This window comes from Myripristis murdjan, chromosome 6 (genome assembly GCF_902150065.1).
Source record: "Myripristis murdjan chromosome 6, fMyrMur1.1, whole genome shotgun sequence".
Lineage (NCBI taxonomy): Eukaryota > Metazoa > Chordata > Actinopteri > Holocentriformes > Holocentridae > Myripristis > Myripristis murdjan.
Genome location: NC_043985.1, coordinates 6534810 through 6554104, shown reverse-complemented (window position 1 = coordinate 6554104; position 19295 = coordinate 6534810). Strand labels below are relative to the sequence as shown.

The following is a 19295-nucleotide window of genomic DNA, read 5'->3' as shown; positions in this document are numbered from 1 at the left end:
AATGTCATGGATTATCATGTCTGATGTCTTCCTTGTCTTGTCCCCGCACAGTTGCTTTTCTATATAATAGAGCTGAACCCTGATTTTAATATGAGTCAGACAGAGTAAAATGTTGAAAGCTGACAACCAGATGTTGTGTCTGTCATCAGATAAAGCCCCGGAAACAGACACAGATGGCTGTGAGAAGCACCAGACAAAAACAGAAGACATTATTCAAGAGAAACAAACTTCACAGACAGGACAGGAAATCTTCAAGCTACGTGCCGGTTTACAAAAGTATACTACAAATGAAACATTTGAGCACCAAAAAGACAAAACTGTTAGAAAATCTTCCAGTATCTCATATATGCTCCTTTCGGGCAGCGCATTTATAGACAACAGAAAAATGTTAAACACTTTGGAATAACTATTTTGGAAAGTTATGATGATAATACAGTTTAGAGTCAATCTAAACCAGAATAACCCTTCTTTGATTAGTATCACGCTCCATAGGATATGCCGTCAAAGCAATCCAAAAGCAAGCAAAGGTATTACAATCTCTTCCTGATTCAAAGTGATCAACATGCTATTTATATATTTGCTGTTTTAAGCAGGTACTTTAAAAAAAAAAAAATTGACATTATTGTGGTTGAAATTAAGCTTTGTATCCTGCCAGTGGAAACAGCCTTTGGTTGTGGGCAAAATAGATGCAGTGCACTGAAGAAAGCTGCAACAGCAAAATAAACTTGTGTAGCTAGGTAAAGGCAAAGTTCCTGATTTAAGGACTACAGACAGCATTTTTTGTATAGGATGACCTGTTACAGTGTTTCCTTCTATTATACAGCCCACTTTTCGCCTTTTATTGGACAGCTTCTGCTTTGTTTGAAAACTGAGGACGTGTCACTGGCCCATCTGGAGAGTATTAGAGTAAAATACCACAGGGTGGGCCAATACACTATGAACTTTCTTTGTTGCCTCATGTTCTAACTTTCTTTATTTTCTCTTCCATTGCTCAAATGCACAAACACATCCAGAAGAGAAAAAAGAGAAACAGGAAAAAGGGGGAAAGAGTGAAAGAGGAGAGAAAAAACAGAGTGAGCAAGAGGGGAGGGACCGATGGGTGAGGTTCAGCTGGACTCAAGCCTGTTGGAGCCAAATCTGATTAGAGAAACAGTTAAATGGAACGCTCTGGAGCTACAACTCACTTCAAAGCTTACTGAACTCAGCAGAAAGGAACCAGAAGTTCAGTTAATAAAGGACATTTGAGGATGCATGTCCAGAGATCTGGGATGTTGTAAACTTCGCAGACGTTCCCCTAGAAGAGGTCATTGCAGCAGCAGTTTCCGTGCCGAGAAATTGACACCAGCACCAGTGATGCCAGGCAGTGTGAGTCCTGTCCTTCTCTTGTCTCTGTCCCTGACTGTGGGTTCAGTCCTGGGCCAGTCGTCTTCCCACAATACCTTCATCATCCAGTACTTAGAGAGGAGACTTGCACAGATGGAGGTAGGTGTCTTCTTTAGTTCCATTTGGCATGAAGTGCTTGTCCTTGTCCAGATAACATAGACGGCAACTGTAACACACTTTAGATTCACCTTAGTTGGCTGCAAAGCATTGACACAACATAGGACATTGTCTACAGATATTTTCAGTTTGAGAGTCGATGGTCAAAGGCTGAACTAATCGTTTCAAGTACCTGTCATCCCTTTTTCTACAGCCAATCTTATTTCCTCTGCACACCCTGAGTTCTCCTATGTAATAGCTTTCCTAAGCACTTACTTTTCTAGGTTCATGGAAACATTATTAGAGCACCATATGGCCTTGAACCATTGCAGTGCTAGTTATTGATTGCTTGAAATAGGAACTTTCTCAACTTTTTCCCTTTAACATCAGGAATGTCTGACCTTGCATGAGCCGGTTCCACCCATTTAGCAGAGGATTTTGAAATACCAGCCATCACTTTATACTGGGCTCAGATTTTCTTGGCATTCTCCCAGCTACTCTGCCTGCTCTTCATGACGTTGCTCTGTAATGGTGATATCATGAGCACTGGAGGTTGTTTTAGCCAAAACCATGAGCCTGTGAATAAACACATCTTTAGAAAATATCTGTTAATGATATGTGAGTGACACTGCTGTTAGATTACGAAGCCAAATCTATGGACACTGTATATGTCTTGGAATATTTTTTGCATGCTACATACATATTATTACTTTAAAAGAAAATTCTGTGATATATTGTCTCAAGTTTTTTTTCATGTATCACTGACATCAGGAACGTCTGAATCGATGTGAGCAAAACACAGTGGACGTAACACAGAAGATCTACGACCTCTCCTCTGAAGTCAGGAATCACTTGTCCACTGTCAGCGGTCTGAGGTACCTTATAAACAGCTTTAACTTAACTGAAAACACTGACAGATGCCAGACTTGACAGCCTCAGCCTTGGTGACATGACTATGTTCTCATTTGTCTGTACACTGAATGTCAGACATCGTGTCTGGAAATCCACTTTTTACTCAACAAGCAGACAGTAATGCCATTTGACTCATTTGATGTTTACTCTGCATGCCTTGAATAAATGAATGAATAATGAAAATCTGTCAACCTCTGCAGGTCGGAGGCCAAGAACTAGCTCAGCAGTGAGGCAGAGTGTGGCTAAATGACTCAAGTAGATACTGAAAGAACAGGTACATTAAATAATCACTGTTTCGCTCCATAGATCAGAGGTGAGGAGCCAGGTGGATGGCGTTTCTGTGCGTGTAGACCGGGTGGAGAGAGAGTTGGAGTATCTAGAAAATAAGATCCCCAGCCTGCCCAACATTGAGATGGAGCAGGCACTGCTGGAACAAGAGATAAAAGCCGAGGAATTGGACCAGCTGAAAAAGAAAGACAGAATCAAACTGGACAATGGTACGCAGAGTGTCTGTGCATGTGTGTGTGAGTTATGATGGTTATCGAATTTTTCCGTAGTGATGACATACGTAGATATCAAAGGCAGATCAGAGTGAATAAATATGAACTGAGAGGGATTTGCATGTTCAAAAAAACAAAGGCAAGGACAAATGTAAAATAAAGATGTATAACAGTAAAAGGTGTAAATTTATGGAATAATTTAGAAATAGAAATGAAATTATGTAATACACTTAATAGATTTAAAAAGCTATTTAAAAATAATATTATTAGTAAATATAAATTATGAACACTAGTGTATTTATGAACTGCCTTGGGATCCTTTGTATGTATAATATACACATATTTTGTTTTTGTGTCTTTCATTTACTTTATTTTATTATTTTAAGTGAGCTGACGAAAGCTTAGTAATGTAAGAAGGATAGGCAAAATAAGCTAAGGCTTCAGCCTATACCTTTTCGGTCAGTGTATATTTGCATATATCTTATATTTGTTTTGGTTTTCCAGTACTGAAAGGAAATGAAATATTATTTATTGTTTAAAAATATGTGTATAAGATATTGTCTATTTATATGTGTATTTGATTTCTGCAAGTTGAAAATGACCAAAATAAAATTCATTAAACTAAACTAAACTAAAAAGAATGAGAGAAAAATACAGAATAGCATGAGAAAGATAGAGTGAAAGAGTACAAAATCAAAACTTATCAGAACAGAGAAACTGAACCAGCGAAGTAGAAATAGAGAGGCACAGTGACATTGAATGTGTCCCATTATGCTCTACTCTCCAACACATCCAGACTGCAGCACAGTCCTGAGTACAGTCAAGTCTCTGAAGATTGTGAAGAGAGAGGGAGACACCTATGGTTCCTGGTTCAAGGACCCCTCTGAAGGATCAGCTAAGGTCTATTCTTTTTGAACATGATCTTTTTTTTGCATGTTATTATCACAAATTGTCATGAAAGAGCAGGTAAGCAGGTGTTCACTAGGCAAACAAATCATTTTTCTTCTAAACAAGCAAGCAAAAGCCTGTACCTATCTAGGTCTAGGTCTTAATATAAGATTACTGATTGAGAATGACTCATCACTCTTCCCATGATGATCTCATTTATTATACATAAAGGCTACATTCATCCTAGAACAGCACTCTCATTTTCCAACAGCTGATAAATATTGACCTAAATAGTGTGCCTATTTATATGATGTTTTCAATTATTGCTATTCCACATGTATTGTGTTTTTGTATTAAAAACAGTTTAACGCTATTGAAAAATCAATACTTTTGCGATTTATGCTACATTCTAGGCCCATTTGGTGGTGTATTTTTATTATTCCACCTAACTGGCTAAATATAGACATTTCCATCAGAGGAGTTATTTCTAGACCACCTACAAAAGAGTTTGGAAACTGAAAACACTTCAGTCATCTAAAACAACAATGGTTAACGTCAGGTATTGGTGTCAGTCCCTCAAAATCAAAGAGCAAGGGCTTCGTTGTAGAGACACCAACCGACATTCAGCAATCACACAGGGACAAATCCATCACAGAAGAAGCAGAGATACCAGGTTCTCCACTGACAGCCTCAGTAGATCAGAATGAAACGCAGTCACAAGACATGTAGTGTTTGCAGTGGCAACACTTTTGCTCGCTTTCCTTTACAGTGTCATTGTCTTGCTATTCCTATTGCTGTCCCTATCTGCATGTAAATGCACAGTTGAATAAGTCATGTCCATTCTCCGGGGTTTGCCAAAAGTCATTCTGGGAAATGTGGGAAATCACTATCAGACATCAATGAAAAACAAAAAAATGGACAACAAAAAATTGCAATACTTTGTCATCACAAAATAAACCCGGCAATGCAAGCTGATTCTAATAGTGTACGACCTTCTGAGTGTGGATTCTTTTAAACTTGCGCACCACAAAATATTCACTCATTGCTCTTTCAGGTCTACTTCCTCAGTGGGCTTAGAAACAACACCCTGCTGGAATATGTTAATCTGAAGCGCTTCACAGAGGGAAGCACCACACGGCCAGCGAAGGCAATAGAGCTGCCTTTTGACTGGCAGGGAACTGGCCATGTGGTCTACAATGGATTCCTCTACTACCACAAGGCAGACACTCCCAACCAGATACTGAAGGTGGGTGACCGAAGTGGAAATCAAACTTATATGGTAGCTTATGTGGCTCCTTTTTACTGTGCCTACTCCTGTGTCTGGCCATACTGGAAATCTGCATTTCTTAGCAACAAGTGTTAAATACAGATTGCATTTTTTTTTTTTTTTTTTTTTTTTTTTTTTGCTGCTGAGTTTTTTAAAATTATTTCATCAAGTATATGAAAACAGATACATTTAAAAACATATATATTCATAAACATATACATCATCAGATTTACTAAAAAGGCAAAAGAATAATGACCAAGATGATCACCCTTGAAGGCATACTTTACCCATAATGCATACTAGTACTCACCCTGTGCTGCCTTCAACGCCTGACGAAGATACTCGCAAGCCTTCATGGTGAGGTCATATTCCAAAATCGCTAACCATCTCTAATCCAATGTACAAAACTGGGGCTGTAATTTTATGATTTCATAACAGCAAAACATTATCAAACATTCCACTGAAAAAGCTCAGCAAAACATGAGGAGTCTGTGCACAAGCACATCATGTGTTTGTGCATGCATACTCGATTTTTTCCTTTGGATCAGAGATGGTTAGCATTTTTTGGAATATGGGCTTACTGTCAAGGCTTGTGAGTAAAACCAGAGACAGTGGAGCGCTGAGATGCCCCTGTCTGGGTCATCTCCTGTATTTGTCTCCCATGGTTCATTACTGCTGATCCCCTTCCCACTGCCGCTTTAGGAGACAAGCAGCATGTCCTGACGCTACTGACCCCAGTGGAAGAAGACATGCCTTGGTACAGGTTATGACTCGTTCTTATGTCCCATAGGCACTGAAGGAAATTTTGGACCCATTTTTTTTTATATATAAGCCACAGGTATTTCCAACATTTTCAAGCTAAACTGGTATTTTACAGATGAAAAAAAAATCAGTAATTTGTTTGAGATTTGCTCTGTTTCAGCTCGCCACTGTCTGTTGGCACTCCCTGTTACAGAGATGTTTTTAGGCAGAAAAAAGCCGACCTTACCCACCGTGCCTCTGTTTTCTTACCTTTGATGATTCATTGTCATTGGTGCAAATCTATCAAGTATCTTTGGTAAAACTTTGTTTGTTGGGGGGGGTGAAGGCAGCAAGTGGGGAGTACTTGATACAGAAATTATGCATTATGGGTGTTTGCGAAACCCAGGATAAGGTGTAGAACTTTGTGCAAGCACTTACATGAGAATGTCTTGGTGATGAACGCTGGACACAAGGAAGGTGAGGTTGGGTTGTGAATCTGGGACGCATCATCAGTAGTGTTCCCTTGGTTCCCGGGGTGTTTCGGCCTTTGACACTTTCCACCCTCCCCAAAGGCAGCTAGCTACAGTGTGATCAGACCTGAGCTTGCATCCCATGCCCAAGTAGCCATGAGAGTCACCTCGATGTTGCATGGTAGACATCCCACGGGACTATGAATGGCAGGGGCATCCTTTTCCCTGAGTCAAGTTTAAAAAGCTGACCGCATACCTCCTGTCCTGCTACTTCGGAGTCCAGCAGGGGTCTTTCCTCTTCATAAAGAGCCACTGGCTGCTTCTTTCTGCTGCCTCTGATACAACTTTGATGGCTCGGTGTTGGCTCTGCCCTCTGTCTTCCAAGTCTGCAAAGAGTCTGGTGGTAGATCTTGCCACGAACCCTCTACACCCCACCTCCACTAGGCGGACCTCGGCGTTCCAGCCACGATGTCAGGCTTCGGCAGCTAGCTCAGCATAGTGTAGGTGCTTGCTCTCATAGGCCTCATCCACTAACTCCTGAAATATCCCTTTAACCTAGCCAGTAGCCCACAGCCCACCACATTTCTAAATTTTGAACTCAGACTTCATAACCATATGTAAAGGATATTTTCTGCTGCTTTTGGCAGAACACTGATTATTTAATCACTGATACATATGATTGATTTTATGTTTCTAGGAACTTACTGATTCTTCTAAATACAGTTCAACTATATTATGGAATAGCAGCTAAACCAGACAACGTTTTACTGGTCATTGTAACTTTTATTTGGTTAATAGGTATGTCTCTTATTCTGGTTTAGCAGTTACATATCTTCACTGGACCTCCAAGATGACACCAGATGCATCACTTCTGTATCTACAGTGGTGATCATGGATGAGTATGTCTAATGTCTGTTACTTTCCATCACATGAAGGTAGACTTGGTGAACGGTACAGTGGTAGATAGCACACTGCTGCCAGGAGCAGGTCGTCTACCCGTCTATGGACTGAACCTCAACACCTACATGGACCTAGCTGTGGATGAACTGGGCCTCTGGGTCATCCATGCCGACCCTGACTATGGAGGAAACCTGGTCATCACCAAACTGGATAAATGTAAAGAGTATACCCCCCCAACTCTCCCTCTCTCACTTTCATACACAAAACAATATAACAATCGTAATACATATTGTGTCCATCTCAGGGACTTTGGCAGTGGAGTACACCTGGGACACACTGTGTAAAAGCCGCGATGCTGAGGGAGCCTTCCTGATCTGCGGGACGCTCTACGTGGTCTACAACACCCGCTATGGAGGACGATCCGCCATACAGTGCCTCTATGACATCCATGACACCATCCACAGGTTGGCTCATGTGCAGGCAGAGGCATAAAGATTCACCTGGACACACAAACACACACCAGAGTTATTATAGTTTTGTCATATTTTTCAGTTCCTGGATTGGGTTTGCTCATTTCAGTTTAGTTTTAATTGTTTAAAAATGTTTAATTTCGATTTAGTTTTTTTCAGTATTAGGTTGTTTTTTTTTTGTTGTTTTTTTTTGTTTGTTTGTTTTTTTAATAATACAGGTATTTGTCAGGGTCTCGATTTAAGAAATTCAGAATAGGTATTACAATCCAAACCCAACACTTTGTGAAGGCAGCAGAAGTTATGTAGACGTCTAGTCTCAATAAACATCACCACCTCATGCTTGCTGTGTTGATAAATTTCACAAAACTAAAGACATTTTCTGTACATTTTTTTCTAAATGAACTAACTGAAATGAAATGAAGTCTGTTCACTAGAATTTTTTTTCACACCTAATTTTAGTTTTTGGTTTAGTTTTAGTTGACTATAATAACCTTGCCATGCACACACACAAACACACAGAAACATATATAAACATGTTTTAAATCATTGTAGCCCTCTGTTTTGAACAAGCTTTTGATACATTACATTTGATATGTACTCTCTCTCTATCTCCTTCTCTCCTTCTCTCTCTCTCTCTCTCTCTCTCTCTCTCACTCACTCACACACACACACACACACACACCTTGCAATCATGTTGAGAACCAGTCAGCTATGGTTTGTGCAGTTTGTGTCCCAAATCACTTTAAACCATTTTTTTTTTTTTGCTATTACTTAGTTTGATTATAATATTCTCTTATTTAATTCTCCATCCATCTGCAGTAATGAGAGTCCTGTGCTGTTCTTCCCGAAGCGCTACACCAGCCACAGCAGCCTGTACTATCACCCTAAAGACAAACAGCTGTACGCCTGGGACGATGGCTACCAGACCATATACAAGGTGGAGACACGCAGGAATGACCAAGTCCCTGTTGAATCAGGATAATATCTACAATGTTCATCAGTTAGAAACTTGTCTGTTTTCACGTTTAAACATACTCTCAAATTATGCACTATAGGGTACATCTCTTCTCATAAAGAAAGCATTTCTAAAAGTTACTGATGATCTACTGTTCAGTACCACGATCCTTTGCTGGCAATGGTTCCTGCCTTTATCACTGTTCTTATTTTAAAGAAAAAGATCATGTCCAACCAGAGGCACATGTTATGCATCATGCAGGCCTCATGTTTTGTAATATCACAATAAAGAGCATTGAAGTGTCAAAGATGTGCTCACAAAATTGTATGCCTGAATGGAAATATTAGGGGAGCTGCTGGTGGACTGCTTGCTGAAATCTGACGTACTTTTGTGAAATGTCAGGAAATGAGTACCTTCAGATAAGCTTTTATCCCATTATGTATGTATGTCACCTGTATTTTAGTATGTATTTTTAAGCGTTTTAGCCAATTAAAAAAGTCATCTGAATAAGCTGAGAACTCATATGCAGTACACTGGTGAAGCTCCACACATCCAGGTGGACATATACACTCTCTGTCACACACACACACACACACACACACACACACACAAATAAGTTTAATTGATTGGTTTTGTTTTACACTTTACACGCAACCACCAACTCTGACAGTACTTACAAGAGTCAGTTTAACACTATAAAGCCATAGGCCTTATTTCCATTGGTCCCTTTGGTAAGTGTGTACAGTATAGCAGGTATTTTATATATATATATATATATATATATATATATATATATATATATATATATATATCTGGTCTGGCTACATATATATAAAATATATATATATATATATATATATATATATATATGCACATATGTATTTTGCTTCAAACTCTGTGTTGTGTTTGTGGATGGTGATGATGATGAATGAAACAAGGACAACTCCTGCCTTGCCATTGTAGTAAACATTGTGACAACAATGAACAGTGTCTATGACCTGTTCAAACTAAGATTTGTGCCTCACCTTAGCGGTTTTACCACGTTTTAACAGGCTTCTGAAGGGAGCAACCGTGTAGTCTCACTTCTCCTCAGCATGGCGTACAGCCGAAGAGAGTAGCACAAATTCACCAAAAGGTCAAAGGCCACACAACAAAAATACAGTTATCAAAATAAAATCTCCTCAAAGAAATGTAAATAAAAACAGGTATATAGGCTACATAGAAAAACTGCAAAACCTGAACAGAACTGTAGGATGGAGTTATTGGTGAAATATAAACCTATTATATTAATACACTGGTTACATCCAACGCTCCTACATTTAACCAGAATCTGGACCATACCTCTGAATAAACCAATCGAAACACTAAGACAACCCCTGCAAAAGGTGAAAACCTGGCTCAGGTCTGCTGAAAAACTTTAGGTTTTACCATCAGCTGTGTAAGCTACCTGCTATAGAGGTTCAGAGAAAACACAAGGGTGATCAAGCCTTAGTCCCTTCTAAATCAAGATGATGCTTTTTACCCCATACAAACACATAACGCATACCGCATGTGAAATCCTACATTGGTCACATCGTCTCTTAGGTCCATCTTCACAAAATTACACACACGAGAGAAACCAAACGTTTGCCTTTCTATAGCAAAACTAAAACTTCAGCTGGAACCTCATCTTCATCCACTTTCTTGGACCATATGTCATTTTCACTCTCTTTTACTGTACACAAGAAAATACACTGAAAAACTATATACTTAATATAGACCTACTGCCTAGGCAAGTGTTTTTTTTTTTTTTCTTTTTTTTTTTCTTTCTTTCTTTTTTTTTCTTTTGCAGTATGTTGTTTGTTTGCAATGATTTTTGGAGACAAACCCTCTTGAACTCAGTCTACCTACTGGTCCATTAAAAAAGTTTGGCCACCAGCCTGTCATAAAACATGTAACTTCATATCCATTTTATAATGTATATTGTATGGGTCAAATGCTGTAATAAAAAAAAAAAAAATCAACATCATGCTTTTCTTGGTCATCAGTGGTTGTTGGCCGGTTACCTCATGATGATCACCTATGCGATCACCTACTGTAAATCGTAGTTCTGTGTGAACATTTCATGCATGTGTGTGTAAACTTCAGATCGCTGCATATAATGTACTTTACAGTCGCTGCTGACCATACGGTGGCATCATAACTAATACAATGCAGTGACACTAAGTAGGTCTATGTGGGCAGTATCGTTATATTGTTTACTTTACAATCCCAGCTGCCTGGACTCTGCAGCTGTTGACTAATCTGCTTTCTTGTAACGTCTGTGATTCATCCCGCCTGTTTTCAGTTCGGGGTGACGTAGGGAAAGGGGCGGGGCGAGCTGGACCGTTGACTGACCGGCAACAGACCAGCCGGGCTGTGTGTGTGTGAGTGAGTGAGTGTGATTTTTAAACCAGTTTGCTCTCTGACAAAGTGTAGTGACTACAGTTTCCACCATGAAGAAGAGAAACAGCAGCAACGCCAGCAGGAGAAGCTCCACCATCAAAAGACGCAGCGAGAATTTGGGTTTTGATGAATTCGGCTTTGCCTTGACCAAAAGAAAGGACCAGAAACTTCATCACCGATGTCACGAATACAGGTGCGGGACGTCCAGGCTTTGTGTCGAGAGCCCAACTCACTAAACAGCTGTAAACAATAGCTTTGTGACAGTTCGCTAGCTAAAATTGTCAGTGACCTTATTTACATTCTCGGCATTAAAAGGTCTTAGAACGTTGAGAAAGTTGAGTTGAGTAACTTCAAGTTACTCCTATAACCATACTGTATTGTGTTAGTTTGGTTTTCATTTTTATATTACTCAAGCTATGAAACTGTCGGTCATACGGCGGTGGTGTACGTTTAACGGACATTTTTGTGGAAGGTTGGCTGTTGTTTGAAGGCTTCAAATCAGAAGTATACAAATAGTATAAATGGTTAAGTCAGAAACACAGTATATTTGCCTCACAGTCAAGGGTTGACATGGAAATGATATTTGCATGATTACTTTGATACGGTTATGATGTGGTTCTGTGTCTTAAATGTGAAGCTATCATTGATTTACTTGCTTGTGCGCCTTGCAACATGCTATCTGCTGTTTTGAGTGTTGTGCATATCAAATGTGTCAGTTGTTTTCTGCCTCTGTCTTCCTCTGTCAGCACACTTAATTGACATCCAAAGTGTATTTTAGCGATAGAAACACATGTGCTGTGAGGGCACCAACTGTATTTGCAGCAACAGCTTCTGTTTGAGCTCAGTTAAAGGTCTGTGCTTTTAAACCTACTGACAGGGCATAGTTAAAAACTACCCATTAAGCTTGTGCTTTAATTGCTGGATAGATCTCAGGGTAAGCAGTAGCATGCTTGTCACTTTGGTAGGTTGCTAGTCTGTGTTACATCAGTGCATTACATGCTAAAAAGCACTCTAGCTTTACTATACTGAAACCAGTTATTTGGAAGTTTGTATTCATCATCATTAAATTTATTCTTGTCAGGGTAGAAATGTCTATGAAATAGCATCAAAGCCATCATGGGACACTAAAACTCTCCTCTTAAATTCATGCTCATGAAAAATAATTTTAAAGTTTATTAGCAGCTCTAAGGCAGAGTAAGGCACATTCCTGTGTAGGGTTTACTGACTGACACCTCTGAAGTTGTGTAAAAAACCCGGCATCTTACTAGAATGATTTCTGTTATGATAATATTAGCAAGAACATATTTATGCATGCATCTTTGCAAACACTTAAAGACACAGCGCTAGGATTAAATTTATTAATCTACAGGGACTAGCGTTAGTCAGTAAGGACTTCACTCTATCAAAGGTGGACCAGATGGGCTGCATTGCCCTTATATGGATCTCCATATGTTTTTTCAAACTTTTGTATCTCTCTAACTTTACTATTGTGTTGCCTTGTCTCTGTCAGCTACCCCCAGCTGAGCTCAGTGAGAGTGAAGGAGCTGTGTGAGCTGCTCAGCTACTGGAATGGAGCCAGCTTCATCTGCAGGAGTCAGGTTGTGCTTTGGTTTTCTACTTTATTCCATTCAGTAGGGCTGTGGTGAATATTAGACAGTTCTTTTTTTATTGAAAAACAGTCCCCATTCTTGAATAATTTTCAAATCCTGATTGTCAGTTGCTGCCTCCTTGGGAAATTCACAATTAATCTGGAAAGTAATGAGAATCACCTCCACGAATTTATTAGGCATGTGATGGTGCAGTAGGCTAAGCTGCACAAAACAATGAATCTACATTAGCTTTGGTGTATTGGTCAAAAAGATGACATTTGAATTAAAAAAAAAAAAAAAAAAAAAAAAGCTAAAATGCAGCACTTGTTGAAATCAAGTATGTTTTTGATCATATATTTGATGTAAGACTTCAGAAAAGAAAATTAGCAATAGTTCCATTGGCTCTATTGTGTTGTATTGTATTGCATTGTATTGTAGTGTATTCTATTCTGTTCCTAAACCATAGAAAAGAGTAGATCAAATGAATCTCTGAATAAGGTTTTATAATGTGCATTTTTTATTACATCAAAGCAAAGGTTTCTTAAAATGGAAAAAAATAACATTTTTTTTTTCTCCTCAGATTGAGCGATTTATAAGGATGGGTATTCCTCCGAGCCTCCGAGGCAGAGTGTGGAAGTGTCTCCTCAGCATTGACTCTCTGAGAGAAACCAGTGACTTCAACTACCAGGTAGAGTGTCGTAAAACTGCACCGGATAGAGCAAACTGGTGTATTTCATCCCACAACAATAATGTATTCTGTCTTTCCCAACAGAATTGCCTGTTGGAGGTGCGAGGGCCCTTGGTGGACTTGGGTGTCAGTGAGTATGGCATTCTGTCTGCCATCGCTACTCTGAGTGACACCCAGAACGATCAGGGTTCGGTCCATCAGCAAGCCTCCAGCTGCCCCGAGCCCCGCTGCTCCAGAGACGACGTCATGCTCTTTCGACAGATTGCTCTGGATCTGCGTGAGTTTAAAAGGGCTGATGCAGTAGTAGCTTTTTTTTGTGAGTGTGTATGTATTCTTGTTTTACTGTACTTGAGAAAAACAGTTTGAGTTTTAAACCTTTAGTGTAAGGACCTCGTGGCTGGCTGGATACTCACTTCTTCAAAGGGCTACTTTAAGGTTGAGGTTAGAAATAGGATTAAGCCCAGTTTAATGGCTTAAACATGGTAAAATGTTGCCTTTTAGTTCCAGATAGGGTTTCAGGGGTCTTAAAAGTATTGCTGTTACTTGGTGATCCTGTTTTTCCAGTGACAAATTATGCTGGTGGCATACACATATATTCTCATACTATAACTGTTTTGTGGTTTGGGTTATTTTTGCTTTGAGTTTTATTCAGTGTTCAGTATCAAGTGTCATTCAGTAGGTCTTAATCAGTGTGAAACTGACATTAACTCATAGAAACTTAATGTCACTCTGCTTTACAGTAGGATGAGAATTAAGGTTTGTTATGTAGTGATTAGGGTTAGGGAATGAATTGCAAATGAATGTATTAGTGGAAGGGACTCAACATTTAGTATCAAAAAGTGTCTTGTTTACAAAATTATGAAAAATTCTCATGGCAGGTTAACAGAGCCCATAGTAATGTCTTAAAACTGCCTCCTTACAAAAACCTTAAGTATTACTTTTACTATATATTAATGGAATTGGAGAAAAGTAAATCTTCCTGAAGGTAAAGCCAGCAAATAATTGACTGTCGAAATATAATAGATTCATTTTCTGACAATTGATTTTTCGACAAATCAGCTAATTGGTTCATCACTACTAAAGTATTCTTAGTACTGCAAGTGTAAGCCAACTTTAGGTCTACTATTGAAATTGAGAAATCCTGTCAAGCACATATTAATTTTAGTTTGGCTGTGCCACAGAGCGTTCCTTCCCAACCCACCGCTCCCTGATGGGCGAGAGTCCAGAGGCCATCGAGGGTCAGGCCAAACTGTTTAGAGTCCTCATCGCCTATGCCAAGTACAACCCTCAGATTGGATACAGTCAAGGTAACAGAATGATAGTGGATGGATGTCTTTTTTCATTTGTATATCATAAAAAACTGGTTGATTCATTATTTTTTTCATATGCTGCTCCTGTGCTTGTGTGAACTTAATGGTATCCAGAGGTAAAACGGCTACCTCCTTCTCTGGTACTGTGTTTTTTTAAACAGAGGAGTTGTTGCTTCCCAGAAATTTATTTTCAAGTGGTTATTATCAATGTGCCAGTTGGACTGGAGGAGTATTGCAACCTACTTTCATATTGTGCTCCTTCAGTTCTTGATCCTTCTCTGAGGCCTCTCAGTTTATTTATTTTAGGCACCTCTTCAGTCATTTTCCTGTACAGAGAGGCCTGGCATTTGTCCTGTGTGCCAATAGTTGCAGTTTGGACAGTGACCATATGATGGCAGCAGAGGGCTGTCAATAAATAAGAAGGCAGCACATGACTCGGGAAGTTCTCAAAATGCTTTAACAGTGGTGATGATGACGGCAGGTACATGGCCCGCTCACCTCTCTTGGTATACACAGTTTACATATGTTTTCCAGTATGCTACACAGCTCCCACCATTGTGGATGAGTTGGTGGTGAGATTACAATATGTTTTCCTGTTCAACAGTATAGCCCATGGTTTCCCAAAGACACATTTCCTTAAGGTCCCTCATTTGAAAAACAACATTAACGTCAGTTTTTTTTTTTTAATATAGCTATTTTCTCAACACAAATGCCCAACTCTTTAGTATTTTTTCTTAGAAATATGGATGCCATGTTGTTTCTTTACATTTGAGAAAAATGTGTGTGTGTGTATGTGTGTGTGATTGCGATTGCAGGGATGTCATACATAGCTGCGGTGCTGCTAATGCAGTTAGGAGAGGAGGAGGCTTTCTGGGCCCTGGTAGCCTTGTTGGATAAACCCAAATATCTGGCACAACTATTTGACCTCAACCTCACCAAGTAAGAATATGCATGTATTATTATTATTATCATTATCATTATTATTATTAGTGATAGTAGTAGTAGTAGTGGTAGTAGTATTAACATACAGCACACATACACTGTAACCACAGAAAATGTGTATTGTGCAGGCGTTTATACAAGGTAACTAACAAGTACAGCATAGTACACTACACACAGTACACTAAGGATAACACTTAGCTGGTTATTTGTTTATGACAAAAGGAATTTTGCTTTATGGCTCAAAACAGAGTCAATGCTTTCAGAGTTTCTCACAATTACATGTGTTTGAAGACATGAAAGGCTGACAGAAACACCAACACACCTAGAGTGACACAAGCGCAGGGAAGACATGTAATGACATCCTCTTTGTAAAAGGAAGCAACAGGGTTTATGGGAAATGTGGTGTTAACACTACCAATAACACTCAGCTGAGATAGAGGCTACCAGTTGCCTTGACCATGGCCTTATTCTGTTTTTGGTCCGGGTTAAAGTTCAACGGCTTTTTACTGTATACCCCATGTATTCAGCAAACACAAGGAAACAAAACAAAGCATAAGATGAGCCTTGCCTCGGTGAAGAAAAGGAAAAACACAAAGTCAGAGAGCTTTTTTTGTTGTTGCTGTTAATTGGCGATGTGTGTCATTTATGCAAAAAATGAGACAAATCTATTGTTTCTTCAGGGTCCAGCATCAGGTGACGGTGTTTGATCAGTTCCTAAAGCACCGGAAGCCACACCTGTTTCAGCACATCGTAAGTCCCTCTGGGGTTTCATTTCATTAGGGCCCGAGCACTGGTTTATGCCTGATGCTTGTTTCTTGGCATTTGCGCTTGGCTGATGCTTGGCTCAGATCTGAAGTGGTCTGAATGATTCCATCACATTCTGATTGCAATGCATGTTGTGTGCATTTACACCTTTTCCTCTAATATCCACTTGCCAATTATATTTGAATACCAAGTGTAAATGGGGTCATAGAGAATGAGGAATTGGATCTGAATGGAAGCTGATGCACCTGTAAAATTTTGCAACTAATGAGTTGCCTTAGATAGACATTGATCCTGGGAGTCCTTGAGTATACTGTATTAAGAAGACAGAAAATTTGTGTGTGTGTGTGTGTGTGTGTGTGTGTGTATTCATCACCAACTGGGCCCCTTTCTGCTGGCATTCACACTGTTACACACACACACATGCACACATAGACATACACTCACTCACTCAGCTGCTGTCATTTGTGCTGCTTGAGTGTCTTTGAAGGGATTGTCGTTCTTCAGGTCGACTCAGCAGATCTGAGAGAAAAGCTCTGCTTTTTGAGCCAACTCCCACACAGGAGTTGGCTTATTGCAGGCACTGGAGTGGACAGTGCTCAGCTTTTCTCCACAGAAAAAAAGCCTATTTCTGAGGATCAGAGCTTAGCATTTTCTCTATTGATAGGCTCTTTGTAATGGAGCTGTTCAGCAGAATACTCTTAAGTGAAATTTTTACATTAAGTATTGTACTGTGCAACCTTACCTTCTTGACTTGGGCTGAATACATTTTGAAAAACAGGAAAGTGCTCATCATGTATCTTGCCTTGTAAGTTGTATGTCCGTTTCCACAAGCAGTGAATTTGGAAATTGCGGGAAAGTGCACCTTTTAGTTTCTTGGTGACGGAGAAGCTGTTCTCAACACTCTATCGCAAGAAACACAAAGGCCTATGCAAGGACAGAACATCTCTCATAGAAATTGTCAGAATAAGATACAGTATAGGCCTACTGTTCATGAAATTGGTGGATATTGGATGTTTTGGGTAGGAGGTCAAGAAAACCACTGAGCTGGAACATCAGTGAGTTGAATTAATAGGAAAGCAATACTTTTATATATGTTCTGCTTATGTTGTCTGGACCCTTCCATCCTTCCAACCCCCCTGCAGGAGTCAGTGGGAGTGTCCTCAGTCCATTTTGTGATGCCTTGGTTCCTTACCCTCTTCACCTCCCTGCCCTGCTGGGACTCTGTCCTGGCTGTCTGGGACCTCATCATCCTGCACGGTACACGCACATAAACACAAAAACACACATACACATGCATGCACACATATTCTGGTGTACAGATATAATGCACAGACATTTAAAAATACATATAGCAGCAGACACATGCAGTAAGTTTCTGGTATTCTGTATCGTGGGTAACGTGTATGTCTCTCACTTTTATTTAGCTTCTGTATTTGGTTGTAATCACTGTGTAAAGCACACAATGCTTTATCTAGCTGTAACTGAATGTTTTAAATCAATTCAATCAATCTCCAGAGCAACTTTTATTTCCATATTGTGTCTTTTTGTTCAAAATCTGACTCAACTAGAACTTTGTTGGCACAACAGCAAAATCCCACAGTAACTCTACTGGGTTACCGTTGTATATGCCACTTATCCAGTCACATACAGCTGTGCAAAACAATTTTCCAGTACCAGTTTGATGGTATATAAATACCTCAGTGCCTTTTAAAATGAGGAACAATCTACCCTTAATTTAATAATTGCTTATATTTCTTATGTTTAATATAGAAGAGCTTCATTTAACTAGACATATCTGTGTGGCTCTCATCGGACTCACAACCTTAGCTGTGTTTCTGTCTACTGTCTTTTCTTATTCAAACTTATACCATAAAACTAAGTTTTGAAAATAGCTGCTCTCTCTCTCCTCAGGCTTGCCAGCCGTGTTTCGTGCTGCTCTGGTCATCATTCAGCTCCTGGAGTCTCGTCTGATGACCCTCAGTGATGAGGGAGCAGTGCTTCCCCTCCTCCTAAGGGTACCTGTTGATGTGTAAGTACAAGGATACAAGAATACAAGGAAGTTTATTGGTCATTATACAACAGGTTGTATAATGAAATTAAAATGTGGTTCCCTCTTGATTGATTAATTGATTGTATAAAAAATAAAAATTATTAAACATGGAGGACTGCAGATGGTGCATTTAGTAGTCTCACAGCCTGAGGGAAGAAGCTGCTCTGTAGTCTGGTGGTACAGCAGCGGATACTTCTGTATCTTTTTCCTGACGGCAGCAGGGTTAACAGGCTGTGGCTGGGGTGGGTGTTGTCTTTTAGTATCCTTTTGGCTCTGCGCAGGCACCTCACCTCCCCGATATCACTGATGCTTGGTAGGTGGGTACCAATGATGTTTTGGGCAGTTTTAAGTGAAGTGGTATTGGATGCAGTAGAACCGTATTAATGTTGAGAATGTATCTGCACTCTCTCTCTCTCACACACACACACACACACACATACACACGCACGTCCACACTACAGACGGTCTATGGTCTACACAGCTAGGGTTGGGTTTTGTTACCTTGCTCCATTTTGAAATTTGTTAATCCCTAGTCAAACAAACCCCTATCCCACTGAATGCTGTCATGTGTTTGCATCTCTTGTCTCCATTTCCCAGTGTGTTTATCAACATGGTACATTCCTCAAAATAAATGAGAACACAGGGAAATGCAGATTTTGTGGTGCACTTCTGTTGAATAAGGTGGGTATGTGATTAATAACCACTCAAAGCAGTATCACTCTAAAGTTAATGAGTGCAGGGCTGTGCCCTGAAAGTCGATAATTGGAATCATCTATTGTAAACCTCCTGCCCTACAGCTGACTGAGAAGTTTGAGTTAAGCATTCATTATCTTTTTTTCTCTTTCTTTTTTTTAGATACAGTCAATGTGCATATCACAGTAAAATAGATCAAATTTAGCTCATTTATGCCAAGGCACACCTTTATGATTACAGTGACAGACAGCA

General features: G+C 39.6%; 2 protein-coding genes across 2 annotated transcripts in view; both read left to right on the top strand.

Annotated features, from left to right (window-relative positions):
- Positions 1-1103: 1103 nt before the first annotated feature.
- olfml1 (olfactomedin-like 1) lies at positions 1104-8884 on the top strand. Its single transcript, XM_030054003.1, has 8 exons — positions 1104-1482; positions 2251-2354; positions 2698-2888; positions 3688-3791; positions 4834-5025; positions 7193-7373; positions 7462-7621; positions 8447-8884. The coding sequence occupies exons 1-8, from the start codon at positions 1252-1254 to the stop codon at positions 8607-8609; spliced, it is 1326 nt and encodes a 441-aa protein (XP_029909863.1). The 5' UTR covers positions 1104-1251; the 3' UTR covers positions 8610-8884.
- Positions 8885-10938: 2054 nt separating this feature from the next.
- The window catches only part of LOC115360831 (rab GTPase-activating protein 1), a 77326-nt gene continuing 68969 nt past the window's right edge, over positions 10939-19295 (top strand). Inside the window, exons 1-9 of the mRNA XM_030053981.1 lie at positions 10939-11199; positions 12517-12604; positions 13176-13283; positions 13368-13560; positions 14465-14590; positions 15409-15532; positions 16216-16285; positions 17443-17557; positions 18212-18329. Of these exons, the coding sequence (XP_029909841.1) occupies positions 11057-11199; positions 12517-12604; positions 13176-13283; positions 13368-13560; positions 14465-14590; positions 15409-15532; positions 16216-16285; positions 17443-17557; positions 18212-18329 (1085 nt within the window). The 5' untranslated portion in view covers positions 10939-11056. The remainder of the gene's footprint in view (positions 11200-12516; positions 12605-13175; positions 13284-13367; positions 13561-14464; positions 14591-15408; positions 15533-16215; positions 16286-17442; positions 17558-18211; positions 18330-19295) is intronic.

Coding starts and splice junctions, on each gene's coding strand:
- olfml1 (XM_030054003.1), top strand. CDS start 1,252: ATGTCCAGAGATCTGGGATGTTGTAAACTTCGCAGACGTTCCCCTAGA. Junction 1,483..2,250: donor GGAGACTTGCACAGATGGAG/GTAGGTGTCTTC, acceptor CACTGACATCAG/GAACGTCTGAATCGATGTGA. Junction 3,792..4,833: donor CCTCTGAAGGATCAGCTAAG/GTCTATTCTTTT, acceptor TTGCTCTTTCAG/GTCTACTTCCTCAGTGGGCT.